Below are 17,297 nucleotides of genomic sequence, written 5' to 3'. Positions count from 1 at the left end.
TATAATTAAAAAAATGACCACCCTTAACCCCTTCCTGAATTAATGATTGTTGACGCTATGCTATGTCAGTTTCAAGTCTTCTTAAAAGTCAACAATATCCTTACATAAGGCACCCTCTTGGCATTTGTATACATTCGTCTCTTTCCAGTCCCAGATGGTGTTTGCCACTGGTGATGCTCCTGGTATTGGACAACAGATTTTATTGTGTTGTTACCTTATCTTTTCCATCATATTTGCCAAGAACATGAAATCCTAGAACCAAACAGATGTTTTAGAATTCTATTTTATGAAAGTGACCGATTTTCCAGAACTGAAGTCCCTTATCTTAAGCCTGTTCCTATCTATTTACTTGGTCACCATCATGGGAAAGTTGGTCATCATCTTGGCAACCATCTCTGACTCCAATATGTCTACCCTTATGTACTTCTTTCTCTCCAATCTGCCCTTTACTAACATCTGCTTAAGCACAACCATAATCCCAATGATGTTGCTGAACACCAATCACAAAATCAGAGTATCACTTATACAGGCTGCCCCATATGGGTTTTCTTTATCCTGATTTTTGTTAACTCAGAAAATTTACTCCTTGTTCTTATGGCCTATGACCACTATATAGCCATTTGCCACCCACTGAGGTACACGGTCCTCATGAACCTCTGCCTCTGTGGCCTGCTTATTCTACTCTCAGTGTTCATTAGCGTTTTAAATGCCCTGCTCCATAGTCTGATGGCTTTGCAACTGTCCTTCTGCACAGATGGGGATACCCCTCTCTTCCTGTGAAATAGCTCAGGTCATCAAGATTGTTCTTATACTGTCATCAATAGCATCCTGGTTTCTTTTGAAGTTAGCATATTTCGTGGTATTCCTCCCCTTTGAATCATTTTCTTTTATACTCAAATTGCCTCCTCTATTTTTTTTAAAGATTTTATTTGTTTATTTATTTATTTTTCTTTTTTCTCCCCAAAGCCCCCCAGTACGTAGTTGTATATTCTTTGTTGTGGGTCCTTCTAGTTTTGGCATGTGGGACGCTGCCTCAGCGTGGTTTGATGAGCAGTGCCATGTCTGCGCCCAGGATTCGAACCAACGAAACACTGGGCTGCCTGCAGCAGAGCACATGATCTTAACCACTCGACCACGGGCCCAGCCCCCTCCTCTATTTTGAATGCCATCAGTGGGTGGAAAATATAAAGCTTTTTGTACCTGTGGGTCTCACATCTCATTTGTGTCCTGATTCTATGGGACAGGTTTGGGAGTATTCATTAGTTCTGTATTTACACATTCTTCCAGGAAGATGGCACTACCTTTGGTGATGTACAATGTGGTCACTCCCACGTTGAAGCCCTTCATCTATACAGCCTGAGGAACAGGGAAATGAAAGGAGCCTTGATAAAATCATTGGTAAGGTAACTTTTTTCAATGATTGTGTCATCTGTTTTGGGTTGATGTTTCTAGAATAATCAAAGTGAAAAGAATACTGGGTGAGTCAGAATGCCTGACTTCTCTTACTAGATTCTTCTAATATGACTAGATAGCATATTGGCCAAGTACATTTTAAATTGGAGTGGAAACTTAATCTGCACTTTATCTATCGCTGTGACGTTTGTTAAATGATTTCTAATCGCAGTTTCTGAGTCAGATTCCTGAAGAAGAGCCTGAGTCAGGGGTTCTTGTAATAGTGATTTTGGGAGAATGTTTTTAGAAAAATAGAAGTGGATAATGTGTAAAATGCAAGGAAAAGACTTAACCAAGGCTGTGGTGATTTTTAAAAACTACTTATGCCTGATTCCATGGCTCAAGCCATCAGAATTGCACTTCAGAGTTAGAACTACTGTGAGACTAGAGGGCTGATATTTCATACCTCAGTTCATTAACTACTGATCTCACTCACTGGGAAACTGTATGCGTGTGGAGCAACATCAACATCCATTACACTTTATTTCATTTTGTGTAAAGTGGCATAATTAGATTATCTTAGTGTTTTGACGTGATAGGAGATTATTGACTTTATCAATCAGAATACTTCTAGTTTTAATAAGAAAAAGAAATGCTGACTCTAATATGCTCAAAAAATAAAGAGAGTTATGAAGTGTTAGATGTTTTAACTAACTTTCTTGTGGTAATCAATACACACCATATATGTATTGGAAATCATCACATTGAACACCTTATATTTATACAGTTTTGTCAATTATACCTCAATAAATCTGGGAAAAAGTAGAGTGATCTTTCATTATAAGATCTTCAAAGGTAGGGAATACACAGGATCTGGGCAGTAAGGCTTCATTCATTCCACCATGTGGTGGATTCCTCCTAGGTCTGCTTCTCCTCATGGTGCAGATGGTTGCAACAGATGGGTCTGTCATATCCAGACATGATTTCTGGAAATAGAAAACTGACTGTCCTTCCATGAGCCTATTGTTAATAGAAGATCTTTGGTTAGTAGATCTTTCTATTGAGTCAATATATCTACGTCATCAATAAGAGTAGAATCATCAGCTCCTTCTGAATGCAATTCCTTTGTTGGAGAAAATTATCACTATGAGAAGTTTTAACTAACTCACCCTCTGGAAAGTAATTTCTGTTAAGAAGTCAATCCGTAACCGCTACAGACATTCACAACAATGCCTGGCACATAAAAATACTGAATGGAATTTAACTAATATCTATATACATATGTGCTCCATATCTTGCTGAAATTCACCAATCTAGTAAATTTTGCTCACACATATTGTTTTCACATTGGCTTCAACAATGGGTTTTATCTAATATTTTCACAATTATCAGCAGCCTTTTCTACCCCGAGTTACATAATCATGAATGGTTATTGTCTAGGAAGATCAAGGACGGGTAATATTTTCCTCATACTTTGTTTGCTATAATTCCCTCTTATTGATTTATTTGTAAGAATGTATCTGAGTTTTTACTTCCTTCTTGGTCACCTAATCTTGCTATATATCTCATTCATCTCTGCTGGTAGTACAAACAAACATGGTTGGGTCAAATTAATTGAATCACTGAACACTTAGAGGATTGGCTGCAGTCTTTGGGCTCTCTTGTAAAAGTTTTTAATGTTTCTTTATGAAGAAAACAGTTTTCCTATGGAGACAGACATTACTTTTAGAAGGAAATGTTGAATTTGAAACAGCAAAAGAGAAAATGAAAACTGGCAGGATTAGAGGGATCGCTTTTCTTAAAAGCAGAAAGAAGCAGGGTTATAAGACAGAATTATTTCTGTGAGTTGGTGGGTGAAATGATGGAATTCTCTCAGGAGAATGAAGAAAGTGTCCAGAGAACCTTCTGTTGTGGTCATCATGGAAGGGAGAGAGAGAGAGATGCATTGTGTTCAACACCACAACTTGAGGACAGTTCCCTTACTAGTGTTCTTTTGTCTTATAGTGCAGATTCCTGCATTGACTTCCACAGAACACTTGCAAAGGCTAGTCACCCAAGTCTTCTGTATATCAGGAAGTTTCTTGGACTTAACCCAAGAACTACAGATTTTCAGTCTCTGCATAGATGTTAAATGATTGACACTTTCAATAAACACTTTATGAGATTCTGCTCCACTTTGAAGTTTGAAATGCATGAGTTTAATATTAGAAGCCTATGGGAGAATGTATTTAGAATCTGAAATATGAACTTCTTTCCTAAGTTTTCTTGTTAAAATATATGCAGTGTAGTGTATGAAATGTATCTAAAGTTCTTAAAGAGCAGTAACATAATAAAACACGTATAACTATTACCTGGGTGAGGAAATAAAGCAATGTCATCACCAGAGAATCCACTTGAAGTGCATTTCAGGGATATCAACTTCTTTCTCTCCAATGGCAAATGCTACATCGAGTTCATAATTCTGTTTGGTGTTCTTCTGCGAGATTGAATCCTATGAAACTGCCAGTATTTGATCCTACTTGCCCTCAGAAATGGACAATAGGATTCAACATAATTGTTTTATCACCCCATACGTATCCTTACTCTTTTAGTAAATTGTCTTAATTTGAAGAAGTAGAATATTAATGTACACATTCTGCGTCTTGATTGTTTTTACATCTTTGTGCTTTGAAGTTCAAAAGTGTTGTTGGTTTTAGCAGTAATTTATTTATTTTCAATGTTCTCTATTATTATATTATGTATGGTGACATTACAAGATAGGTATCCTTGCAAAGTTGAAAGATATTTTGGTTCATGGTTTTCTGAATTCATGAATACATAAATCTGATTAAATATTGTCAAACGTGTTTCCTGGTGGGAATAAGAACATTTTATTCTTGAGATAAAATTATTGGGTATACAGTAGAACTTGTACTTTGGATACTTCCAAAGACTTTTCCTACATGGTTGAACCACTTTAAGCACCCACTAGAATTTCCTGGTGATCCAAATCATGATCAACTTATTTTCATTTATACTGTCAACCTAATGGGCTTAAAAATTATTTTATTATTTGTCACTTCCTGTATGATTGAGATTGAGGGCTTTTTCACATATTTTGGGGCCATTTATTTTTACTCTTTCTTAAATATCTGTTTATGGTTTTCTATCATGCTGTTTATTTTTTCTTATTGAGTTCTTTATATAATCAGTATTTTAATCCTTGTTGGTGATATCCATTGCTAATTTCTTCTTTGTGCACGGCTTGCCTTTGCAAATCCTTTATAGTGTATCATGAATCAGCACAAGTGCTTGGTTTTAATATAGTTGAACTCAATATTTTCTATAATGCCTTGTGTTCAATAGGTCTTGTTCATTAAACCCTTACTTACTTGGATCTGAATAACTTGTAGTTTTGCTTTTTATATTTGAGGCATGAACCGACCTGGAATTTAGCTTTGCCTTTGGTGAGAGGTAGGAATCAAATTCATTTTTAAGTTCTGCACCTTTTAATTAATGGTCCATTCAGCCAATGCAATCCTGCTTCTCCAATAAATAAACTATTAATTTATGTACAGTCAGTAGGTAGCACAACAGAGCCACATCCCAGGAAAAATTGCTTTTGCACAGAGAACTAATGGTTCGCTCTGTCTTTCTGTATCCCTGAGTGCAAAGTTTGATTTTGAATCCTCAACATCTGGAGGAGAATTGAATGTCATTCCTTGGTATTGGCACCCAGATATCTAAAGTTCCCATATTTATTTTTTGAAAATAGTGAGAGGTCTTTGTCTATCAGTGAAAGTTGGACTGCTCAGTTTCTCCTTATTTTTCCATTCTTTTTTAAATCACAACTAGATGGGAGGTATTTCTGTTCTTTACCTGTAATACCTGGTAATGGCTGAGGCTGGGCAGAATGTGAAGAACCAAGTCAACTCCATAGGCTGCATCTGCAGTCAATTGGTGTCTCTGTTGATGTAGTTAATATTTTAAAGGGAAAAGCAGTACAGAGATTAGGACAGATTCCAGAATTTCCAAATGTGAACATTTTGCCATTAGAATTATCTTCTTAAATTACAAATAACATACATAAGGATGATATACACTTAATATTCTACTCCATTCTCCTGCTTTACTTCGCAGGCAAGCAGGCTTGAATATAGTTAGTTTTCACATGTTATTTTAAACTCGTTTTACACATATGTATATGTGTGTATATGTCTGTATATACATATATATGGTATACATACATATATATGCCACAGTTGAAACACCCATCAAATTGAGAAAACAAAATTAATTATGTCATAAGATGGTGAAATATGTAACATAGATAAATTTAATGAAACAGAGTAAAATGGCCCGGGAATGCTAAATCATGAAATATCTTGTTTTTATACACCAGTTTAAGGGTCAGCCCAGTAGCTTAGTGGTTAAGTTTACACACTCCACTTTGGCAGCCTGGGATTTGAAGTTTCAGATCCCAGGCATGGACCTACACACTGCTCATCAAGCTATGGTGTGGTGATGTCCGATGTACGAAATAGAGGAAGATTGGCACACAGGTTAGCTAAGGGCCAATCTTCCTTACCAAAAAATAAATTAATTAAATAAATAAAAACTTTTTTTATGTTTTTAAATTATTATTTTTTTATTTTTTATTTTATTTTTATTTTTTTGAGGAAGATTAGCCCTGAGCTGACTACTGCCAATCCTCCTCCTTTTGCTGAGCAAGACTGGCCCTGAGTCAACATCCCTGCCCATCTCCCTCTACTTTATATGTGGGATGCCTACCACAGCATGGCGTGCCAAGCAGTGTCATGTCCGCCCCCGGGATCCGAACCCGTGAACCCCAGGCCGCCGAAGGGGAACGTGACCATTTAACTGCTTCGCCACTGGGCCAGCCCAAAAACTAGTTTAAAATGGTGTTTGCAGTATATAAAGAATTAAAAGTCAGAAAAATAACATTGTTTATGAACAGCATTTTAGGGGAAGAAACAGTCTTCCTTGACACTTTTTGGGTCCCTGGCTGAGTTTGAAAATTAAACTGATCAAGACAGGTTAACAAGAGAAAAGCATACATGTTTATGTAAGTTTTATGTGACGTGGGAGCCTTCATAAGGAAATGAAGACCTGAAGAAACAGATAGCCATGCCTATTTTTATGCTAGGTTTGCTGAAGACTGGGCAGTCATGTGGAGAAATATTATATGTCAGACTATATGAGGTAAAGGTAGTATAAACTGGAGGAAACTTAGCAAGCCTTGTTTGTTAGGATTCTTCTCAGTGTCCCTTTGTTTTGGGAAGTAAGGAGTCCTTTTCCTCTGGGTATATGGAGGGCTCATGTGAAGGTTTGATGATCTGTTTCAGGGGGAAAGAGGGAGAGAAAATCAAAGTGATCTTCTTGCTTCTGCTGTTTTCTCAAACTCCTTCAGCTTAAAAAATGCAATATGCCAAACTGCAGTATTTTGGGTAGCCTGTCCAGAAGCCCATCAGTATCACACTAAATATATTGAAAATGCAGAGAAATTATATATATCAAGTTCAGCGCATTGATTCCATCTTGGGAATGAAAAATGATCAAGAATGTGGAAAATGAAGCGAGGAGGAAGGAAGAACTTCAAATATACATGTGTTGTTTTATTTCTTTACAATACTTTCAAATACAGTATATTTTAATTTGATGGTGCTGAGTGGTAGATACTCAGGACTTTATTGTTTATAGTGCAATTTCTGATATATTTAAATCTCATCATCAAAATGAAAATTTATGTTACATCTGTAGTTAAAACACTTAATTAAATTTCTCATAATATAGATATCTTGTTAGCCAAATTAATTTACTCTTTTGAGTTTTCATTATTTGTGTTGATACACTTAGGTTATTTATTCTAATTGTTATATATTTCATCACATGTCCACGCCAAATTGCCATTGATATCAGTGATATTCATTGGGGTTGTTCCCTCACTCAGCTTCTCTACATAAGCAAGACTCCCAGTGGGACTGTCAGCACATCCATTCTTTCTTGAAATTTACAGTTGTCACGCAAAAGATTTTCTTTCTCTTCTCTTCCTTCACCTTGTCTCATGCAACACTTTCCTCCCTATAGAAAATCATGCCAGGTGTTCCTGTCTTGTTCATGAAACAAAAAATAACTGGAACAAGCATTGAGAGGGTCTCAGATGTCAGTCATTGTGCTTGGTGAGTTTATTTATTCATTTATCATCCTTAGAGCATTCCCATAAGGATTTACAATGGTTCCTTATTGCACACCTGTGTATAATATAAGGCTTCTTGCACATTCGTTACAATTTACTTGTTCACAAAGCAAGTGCTGGAGCCTGGATTAAATTCAGATGTGTCTGAGTTAAAATCTTACCCCAAATGATTGCTGTTGCTGTGATGACTCCATGCTCAGGGCACAGCATTTCTCATTGGTGAAGCAAAATTTGCCTGGGGGCATTCAGCTCGAAATATTAGGATACTAATGAGCTGTTCACACCTTTGGAGTCTTTTTCTAAACCATTTGTTCATAAGAATAATGGGCAAATGCACCCATTATGCACCCAGAAGTTAGCCAATCAACTCTTCCTGTTTTGGGCAATCAATGACCATATTCTTAGGTATCTTAGCTCAGGAAGCAGGATTATCATTGATTTAATCCTGGCGCATAAATACATATTCCTATAGGAGCAAATACCCAAGGTACCCTGCCTTTTACAGAATTCAACGAGTAAAGACAGGAGAGGATCTGAATGTCATGATTGATTTTCAATTTTTATTTTTCTGATGTTATCTGCTAATTACACTACTGAGACAGATGTGCCAAACCTAGAAGGAATAGGGAATGGATCAAGATACAGAGTATCATGGGATTAATTATTTCCATAATATGCCATACAAACTTAAAAATAAAGGATGGGACGGGTCCCAGTGGGCTACCTCAGGAGGAAATAAGGAAAAGGAAAAATAGATCTAGAAGTAATAACCTATTAATGAGATTAATTATGACTCCAGTTAGTTTAAATTTTTAAATAGTATAATATCTTTTCCTGTTAGCTCTCAAACAAAAATGTGACTGGCAACTAAATAGAAGAGAGTGTGCATGTGTTTTTCATACACTGCTGTGTGTGGTAGGAAACACAAGAAAATTATAAAAATAAGGTTTCATTTTTCTAATCCAAATTGTCATGCTCATCTTAAGTAACAACTACTTCACACTTACTAGGTACTAGGGTCCCTGCTAAGCAATTAGTATAGATTAAAAATTTTTTAAATCTCACAAATACAAAAGCATTTGAAGTGTCCAGGTACACTTTGATCAATTTCCTTTTTTTTTCCCCAAGGCTGCTTTGACAATCTTCTCTCTTTCCTACAACTGAAACAATTCTCCTGTCAAGTAGTCTGGAGGTTTGTGTTGGCAGGTTGAGTTTTTCTCAGTTATGGTTTCTGCTTAGGACACAGTAACAAATTGTTGCTATTTACTTTAGTTTTTTTTTTTTTTCCCAAAAGTCCATGCATGCCACCCCTTCTCCACTTGTTGTGTTTTGGAGAAAAAAAATGCATTACTTATGATGTGAGAAAAATATTTTTATCTGTAAGTAATTGGGAGTAAAAGAGAGTCTCACCAACATAATCTGTAAATAAATATTACTCAAGTAATATTAAATTAAATAAAAATAAAATTAAAATTTTACTCAAGTAATCTGTAAGTAAATATTACTCATGTGAGAAAAATATTTTTATCTGTAAGTTATTGGGAGTAAAAGAGAGTCTCACCGACATAGTCATATATGTTATAAAATGCATGCATGTTAAAGATCATAGTCATCACAGCATGGGGTTCAGGTAGCATATTCTAACCTTGACCTCAAGTCTTGAGTGTGAACCTGTTGGATGCTATCGCTCAATATCTCAATATCTAAGTGATCAGAGATGAAATCTAGAAAATCAGAGAAACCATGTGAGGCTTTATTCAGTTGGAAATTCTCAAAAGGCACAATGGAATCTGATTGACCCTTCAGGACATCTAATTCTTTACTACTGAGAGATCATATCAGATAGTGGTATGAGGTCCACTCCAAAGTCTGGCAGCCCGATTTCAAACACCTTCACCACCTCTTACCAGAGTGTCGTGAATCCGTGTATCCATAACTTAAACTTATGTTACCTAAGTGACATCACTTAAATCGTTGAATGAGAAAAATATCAACTCATAGGTCTGTTGAGAGAATAAATTAGGTAATATAAGCAAAGTGCTGAGCTACAAGGCTAGCAAGAATCAGAGCTCTGTTAGTGGTGGTAGAAGGAGTTTATAAAAATGATTATTTTCATGATATAAGTTCTACTAATACTACTATTAATTACAAAAATTAGAGAAAGAATTTTGTGATAATAACCCAATTGATGGGACACTGAAATGAAAACAGTAATTTAAAGAACAGTCTTACATATACATTGGCAATGAAGTGGCTTAAGGGACTCAGGTGCTTGAAATACCTGCCAGCCCTCTCTGCAGGGCACTGATAATCTAGGTCACTATTTGCTCAGGAAGGGTGCTTGGTGTCTACACACTTTCAATTTTTTGGAAGAATTTCAAGAAGATTGCTGTTAGTTCTCCTTTAAATTTTGGTAGAATTCTCCAGTGATCCATCTGGGCTTCATCCCTAAAGAAAAATATTTTAAAGTATGTTTTAACGTGCAGCATCATCCCCATCTATTAAATTATGAATGAAATCTCACGAGATCTCCTAGATAACGTAGAAAATAAACACTAAGGCCTTTCAGTGGCATTGATTTTTATCATAACATAACTAAAAATAAAGAACCATAGTGCAACCCAAAGTCTCCCAATATGATGAGAATTACACCTTGAATCTATTGTGTGGAAATAGGGAAAAGTGTTTATCAAAGTTTAAAAGGAGAGTCTGAAATCTGTGTATATTGATCCCAATCACAATTGATCACAGAGATATTTCAGATTCTTCTGTGTAAAATATAGAGTGCAGAAACTAAGGTACAGGAAACAGTGACTCTAAAAATGAAATATCCCTAAGTGTTTGAATTTTATAATATCTTAGCTATATTTATAAATATATTATTTGTACCCCATACATGAACTATGTTTTCACACTTAAACTTGGAAACAGGCTCCAAGAAATCATTAATCAGACAGAAATTCTTTTGTTTATAACTTTAAAAAGAGCAGTCTGGGATTCATTACAAAGGGAATATGTGTACATGTGTGCAAGGTATGTGAAATGGAGGGGGACCTGAACAGGTGGCAGAACTGGATCTTGTACACCTGGCCTAACAAGGTCGAGGATTAGCCATCATGAATTCCTCTCTTCCGTTGTCTTGGTCTTTAAGGATTTACAGTGCCCAGGGATCAGAATGACACAAAAAATATTTGTTTATATGAGCTCTGGATATCGATCCCCCAGGGATATAGAGACTGTAATGTGTCAGCCTGCAAGAACTTCATTAACAGCCCTTGCCGAGTCAGGAAGAATCACACCTGAGGTTCCATCCAGGGATGATCTTTCTCAGCCAGGAGCGCTTTGCCTCACTTGGTCTCTCTGCTCTTCCTGAAGACGTATCTTCAGTCTTAAATATTCAGGTGATATGTCAAGCATCAATCCACAGTGATGCCAGTCAGGTAACTTAAAGTCCCTTAGTTGATGCTTTGGTAATGAGGACAGATGTTTTACTACAAATTCATCTGTGGAAAGAAATGAGGAGAGAACATGCATGAAATGATCAGTACCAAGTGTCCCATGAGACTGCAGCCTATGTCTTCTTGTTGACGAGTTCCCAGGTATGTATGTACCAATACCCAGCCAACTCTCAGTTGGCTAGTCTCCTATTTTCCATAAAAAATGGCAGAACCTGTTGTCCTCCTGAGCAGGAATCTGCCCCTTCTCAAACGCGATCACTATTATAAAACCTTCTGACATTAACTTGAATTCTTCTGTGGCTACAGGGAAGGGATTTGGTAAGCTTTTCATTTCATTTCCATGTGTGGTTCTTGATAAATCATCTTACCTAAGAGTGTTTTCATTAGCCCTATAACTGGGCTGTGAGGACATTAGGGAGAAAGTGGAGACAGAGAGAGACTCAGTCAAGTGCCTTCCTACTACACTGTTTCTCTATAAAATTACCATGCATTTTTATATGAGAGCAGCTGAGGTAGTATAATAAAGTAAAATATGACTATTCTTCATTCATTCCACAATTAACAAATGTTGACATTCTCCTATATCAGCTTCAGGTCTTTCTCATGAAGTAATAAAATAATATAAATACAGAAGAGACCTATTTTGTATCCCCCTCAGTTCTTGTTTTCCCCTTCCTAGAGACAACATCATCTAGAATGTAATGGTATCCCCCATGCATGGCTTTATATTGTATATAAATTCATAAACATATATTGGTTGAAAGGCATTAATCAAAGACTTAGTTTGGGAATGGAGAAATAAATTGTTATATAACAATGTATTGGCATGCTCTCTGCTAATTAAAATTAATGAAGTGGGACTAAGTATATCACACATTAATTAAAATTAAATTACATAAAGATGAAAATTATAAGTGAAATATACAGTATGGTTTGGTATCTATAACACTCTCAAAATGCAAAACAATACAATTGTTTATGGAACAATAATATAAATTACAGTAAAAGTTACAGAGGAATAATGTATATGAAGTTCATATAGTGGTTCCCGTGGAGAGAGAAAAGAATCAAGATTGTTCAAATACTTGGTGTGAAGACTTCATTCCTACCTGTATGATTTATTGCAATAAAGATACCTAAATAAGAATAGTGAAATGCATGAATTGGATAAATTTGACTGATGAGTACCAAGCTCTTCATTGTTATTCTGTACTTTTGTTTTATGTGAATAATCCATAATAAAAATAAACCTATCTAGGTGGGATCAAAAATGTTAATAATTTTTCATTCTATAGACTTCTTTGCATACAAAATTTTTCCCCTGTAAATTTTCATTATTTGTGTTTATTCATATATATGATTTGGTTTATTACTTGATTAATCTTAATTGCTATGTATTTCATCACATGTCTATGCCAAATGAATATTGATATCATTGACATTTCCTTAATTCCTTTTCTGAAAGGTTCCCAGCTGGAGTTTCAGCTCAGAAATTCTTCCCTGAAATTTGCAGTTACCATCTAGGAATGTTCTCTCTTTCTATCTTCTTTCCTCAACTTGCCATACTCCATTGTTTCTTCTGAGCAATGAAACGTTCCAGGAGCTGTTGTTCAAAGCAGACAAAAAACTGCAGTGGGAAATGTCAGTATGAGGGTCCTGAATGCCTAGTGTCATGCTGGATGATTTTTCTCCATTGACTCCTCATCATTGCAACATCCCTATTGTTTGTTATCACAGTTCCAATTACAGAAATGAGAATATCAGACTTTCCGTACAGGTGAACAATGCCCCCCATTAACGGAGCAAGTGCTGGTCTATATTAAATTCAGAGTGCTTGCATCTAATATACCAAATGGTAAAGATTTTCACAGCCACTTCTTTTCCCACATTGAGAGACCACTTTACAGACGCTTGACTATCTTATAACTGTCTTATCTTGTAAGCCTCTGACTTTTAAGGACCAAGAATTGAAGCTACTTTTATCACTTTCTTAGGAGCATATGCATTTCATTCTTTCTCTCATTTAACTTCTTTTTAAAAAAATATGCCACCTATCATCCTAAGTGAAGAAATTCGCTTAGGATGAGACAGCGAATCTTATTGACAAAGTTTTAGAGCTTATCCATCACTAATGCACTTGAGTAGTGTTTCCATGGGAGAGTCTTATGAACTTCAAGTTTATAGGCAACATACTACAATGTTTGCTCAAGTACAGAGCATATACTCAGATAGATGCCGTGCATCTGACACACATTACCTCATGGTAGAAGTGGATATACCTGGCAGGTAAGTCAAAAGAATTAGGGCATTGATCAAAATGAATACATTACAATTTTAACAGGGAATTATGAAACCTGAGTGAAGGTTTAGGAATGCTAATTCTGTACTATTAATAGGCTTTAACAGAGATTAATCAAGTGAGTCAATTCAGCAGTCAGATGATCTGACCTCAGACTTAGTCTTTGCCATGAACTAACCAAGTACTTCTTCTCAAAGATGTAACCTCACCTTACATAAGTTTCTAATGGATAAATGGAGTGATAGTATGATCTGACTCATCTGTAATTTAACAAGCCTTTCAGATGATTTTGAGGCATGCAAAAGTTTGGGGACCATACTCTACTTGAGAGATTGTGTAACTTAATTCAGATCTTTCTGTTTGTTTGAGTGAAGAGACATTTCTGAAGGAAACATCATATCTTATTCTTTGTTTCAGTCTCAGCACTTGGCAAAGGGTGGGAAACAGAGTAGGTAATCAATATAAATCAGAGCCAATAAAGGAAGCGGAGGGAAGAGTAAGAGTAAGAGATGATGAGGAAGGGAGAAATTAGCAGAAAGATTTGAATTTTCTCTTGGGTTCACAATATACATATAGTTATTTTCTTTTTATTTAAGCACTGGTTCTCAAGCTTTAGCACGTTTCAAATTCATTTGGAGGGCTTGCTAAAACAGATTGCTGGTCCTTACCTGAGAGTTTGTCAGTGTAAGTCTGAGTTAGTCAGAGTAAGTCTGGAGTGGTACCATCATTATTCCTTCTTAAAAAGTTCCCAGCTGATACTCTTGCTGTTTATTCTGGGACCATTCATTGTATTTTCTTTTCACCACATTTTTTCCATCAGATTCATCAACAACATGGGACCCAGAAATCACACAGATGCTCCAGAATTCCTTTTACTGGGATTGACAGATGATCCAGAACTGCAGTCCCTCATCTTCTCCCTGTTCCTGTCAATGTACCTGGTCACCATCCTGGGGAATCTGCTCATTACCTGGGCTGTCAGCTCTGACTCACATCTTCACACACCCATGTACTTCTTTCTCTCCAATCTCTCCTTTACTGACATCTGTATAAGCACAACCACAATCCCAAAGATGCTGGCGAATATAAAAGCACAAAATCAGAGCATCACTTATATAGGCTGCCTCATACAGATATGCTTTTTCCTGGTTTCTGCTGGCTTTGAAAATTTTCTTCTTGCAGTTATGGCCTATGATCACTACATAGCCATTTGTCATCCGCTGAAGTACATGGTCATCATGAACTCCCGCTTCTGTGGACTGCTGATTCTATTCTCCCTGTTCATTAGCATTGGGAATTCCCTCCTCCACAGTCTGATGGTATTGCAGCTGACCTTCTGCACAAACCTTGAAATACCTCTATTTTTCTGTGAAGTTGTTCAGGTCATCAAACTTTCGTGTTCTGATACCCTCATCAATAACATCCTGATATATTTTGCAACTAGCATATTTGGTGGTATTCCTGTGTGTGGAATCATTTTCTCTTATACTCAAATTGTCTCCTCTGTTTTGAGAATGCCATCCGTGGGTGGAAAGTATAAAGCTTTCTCCACCTGTGGGTCTCACCTCTCGGTTGTTTCCTTATTCTATGGGACAGGTTTGGGTGTGTACATTAGTTCTGCTCTTACTAACTCTTCTAGAAACACTGCAGTGGCTTCAATGATGTACACTGTTATCCCTCAAATGCTGAACCCCTTCATATATAGCCTGAGGAACAGGGAAATAAAGGTAGCCTTGAGAAAACTCATTGGTAAGATACCTTTGGTTTTTTAGGAGTTTGTGGTTTAATTTCCACTTATGTGTATTTTCCAGTTGTATTCTCTTATTGATTTCTAGTTTCATTATATTGTCATCAGAAAAGACACTTTGTATGATTTCACTCTTTTTAAATTTATTGAGACTTGCTATATGGCCTTATACATGATCTATCCTGGAGAATGTTTCATGTATACTGGAGAAAAATGCATCTTCTGCTGTTGTTAAATGAAATGTTTGTATATGTTGTTAAGTTTTGTTTGTTTATGCCATTTTTCAAGTTTTCTATCTCTTTTGATCTATCCAGAGGTACTATCCTCTGTAGAAAGTTTTGTTTTGAAGTCTCTAAGAGTTATTGTAGAAATATATATTTCTCACTTCACTTCTGTCATGGTTGTCTCATGTATTTTGAGGTTTTGTTGTTTGGTGTCCATATGTTTATAGTTCTTATATCACCTTGATTATTCACCCTTTTATCTCTATATCTATCTATATTTTTATATCTATCTTTTTTGTCTATTTAAACAGTTTTGAACTAAAATCTATTTTTTATGATATCGACTCTGCTCCGGTAACTCTTTGTCTGAAGTACATTTTCCATCCTATCATTGATAATGTATTTGTGTTTGTGAATCAACAGTGTGTCTCTTGTAAATATCATATCTTCACATTCTGTTTCTTTCATCTCTCTTCCATCCTCTGGCTTTGGCTTGGAGAGTTTTATTCACTTACCCTTAAAATACTTATTGATATAGAGATTCTTGATTCTTTGATTTTCAAATTTATTTCTGTGTGTCTAAGAGTTGATTTTTGTTCTTCATTTCCTCCATTACTGCCTTATCTTCTTTTTTGTGTGTGTGAACATTTTTTATTTCATTCTCATTTCCTTTTTTGAATATATACAGATAATTTTCTTTGTGGTTAACGTGGGAATTTAATTTAACATGCCAAATTTATAATTTATATAGTTTGATTCATTCCAATTTTAGTTCAATTGCCTACAAAATCCCTGCTTTTTTATGGTCTGTCTTTTCTCCTTTATGTTCTTAGTGTCACAAATTAAATATTTTCTGCATTGCTGCCAATAGTATAGATTTAAAAAATTTTACATTTCTTTTTAAAATTCAATGGGGAATATAAAGTTGAATTGTAAACGAAAAATAAAATACTGTGTCCTTTACTTGCCTACACTTTTATCTTTACTAGAAACTTTTATTTTTTCATATAACATTAAATTAGTGTCTTTATATTTCAACCTGAAGGAATCTTTAAATATTTTCATAGACTAAACTGAGGGCTAATGAAATATTTCAACTTCGTTTATCTGGAATGTTTTATTTCTCTCTCATTTTTGAAGGGAAATTTTTTCAGATATAAAATTCCTGTCTGAGATTTTTTTCTTTCCACATTTTAAATGCATTATCTCACTGTCTTCTGGCTTTCGTGGTTCTGATGAGAAATAGTTTGTTAATCTTATTAAGAGTCCCTTTTGTGTAATGAGTTGATTTTTCTCTTAAGTTTTCATATTTGACGAGCTCCCTTCAAGACTCTCTTGTTTTGGCTTTGTCAGTTTCATGATAATGTGTCTTAATGTTCGTATCCTTGAATTATCCTCCTTGGAGTTTCTTATTTTTGTCGGCTCATGTGTTTTACCATATTTGGGAAGTTTTTGATTATTATTCCCTCAGATATTATTTCCATCTCCTTCTCTTTCTCTTCTCCTTCTGGGACTCCCATAATTAATATATATATATATATTTTTTTTTTTTTCACTTCATGGTGTGCCTTTGGTCCCTTAGGATCTGCTCACTTTTCTGTATTCTTTTTTCTTTTCACTCCTCTGAGTCAATATTATAATGTGGTAGCTCTGTATACCATATTTTCAGCATATTTTCTAGAGTTTTGCTTTTTTGAAAAAATGTTGAAGGTATTAGTAGTCTATTTGTTTTGCGACTTTCCCAAAATGTATTCATAAGGACTGTGATTCTTGTGGTACGTGATCATTGAAAACTGTTCTTTAACTTTCTTTAGCTAGTGCTTTGATAGATTTCCTTGAGTGGCAAGAGTGATGCAAAAAAACCAAAAACAAAAACAAAAAAGGAAATAGCACACCTCTCTGTCTTTACAGATTGAATCTGTGCTTCAGTGCTCTTTCAACACTTACTCAGGTTTGCACTGAGCCAAGAGATCAATATGAA

At 35.6% G+C, this 17,297-nt stretch overlaps 1 protein-coding gene and 1 pseudogene across 1 annotated transcript; both read left to right on the top strand.

Annotated features, from left to right (window-relative positions):
* The first annotated feature begins 244 nt into the window (after positions 1-244).
* LOC106823661 (olfactory receptor 7G2-like) lies at positions 245-1,360 on the top strand (annotated as a pseudogene).
* A 12,818-nt stretch (positions 1,361-14,178) lies between these two features.
* On the top strand, positions 14,179-15,117 carry LOC106823662 (olfactory receptor 7G1-like). Its single transcript, XM_014829482.3, has one exon. The coding sequence runs from the start codon at positions 14,179-14,181 to the stop codon at positions 15,115-15,117; it is 939 nt and encodes a 312-aa protein (XP_014684968.3).
* Positions 15,118-17,297: the final 2,180 nt, after the last annotated feature.

Source organism: Equus asinus, chromosome 20 (assembly GCF_041296235.1).
Source record: "Equus asinus isolate D_3611 breed Donkey chromosome 20, EquAss-T2T_v2, whole genome shotgun sequence".
NCBI classification, from domain to species: domain Eukaryota; kingdom Metazoa; phylum Chordata; class Mammalia; order Perissodactyla; family Equidae; genus Equus; species Equus asinus.
Note: the sequence above shows the minus strand (reverse complement) of the source record. Positions and strands in the feature narration are given on the sequence as shown.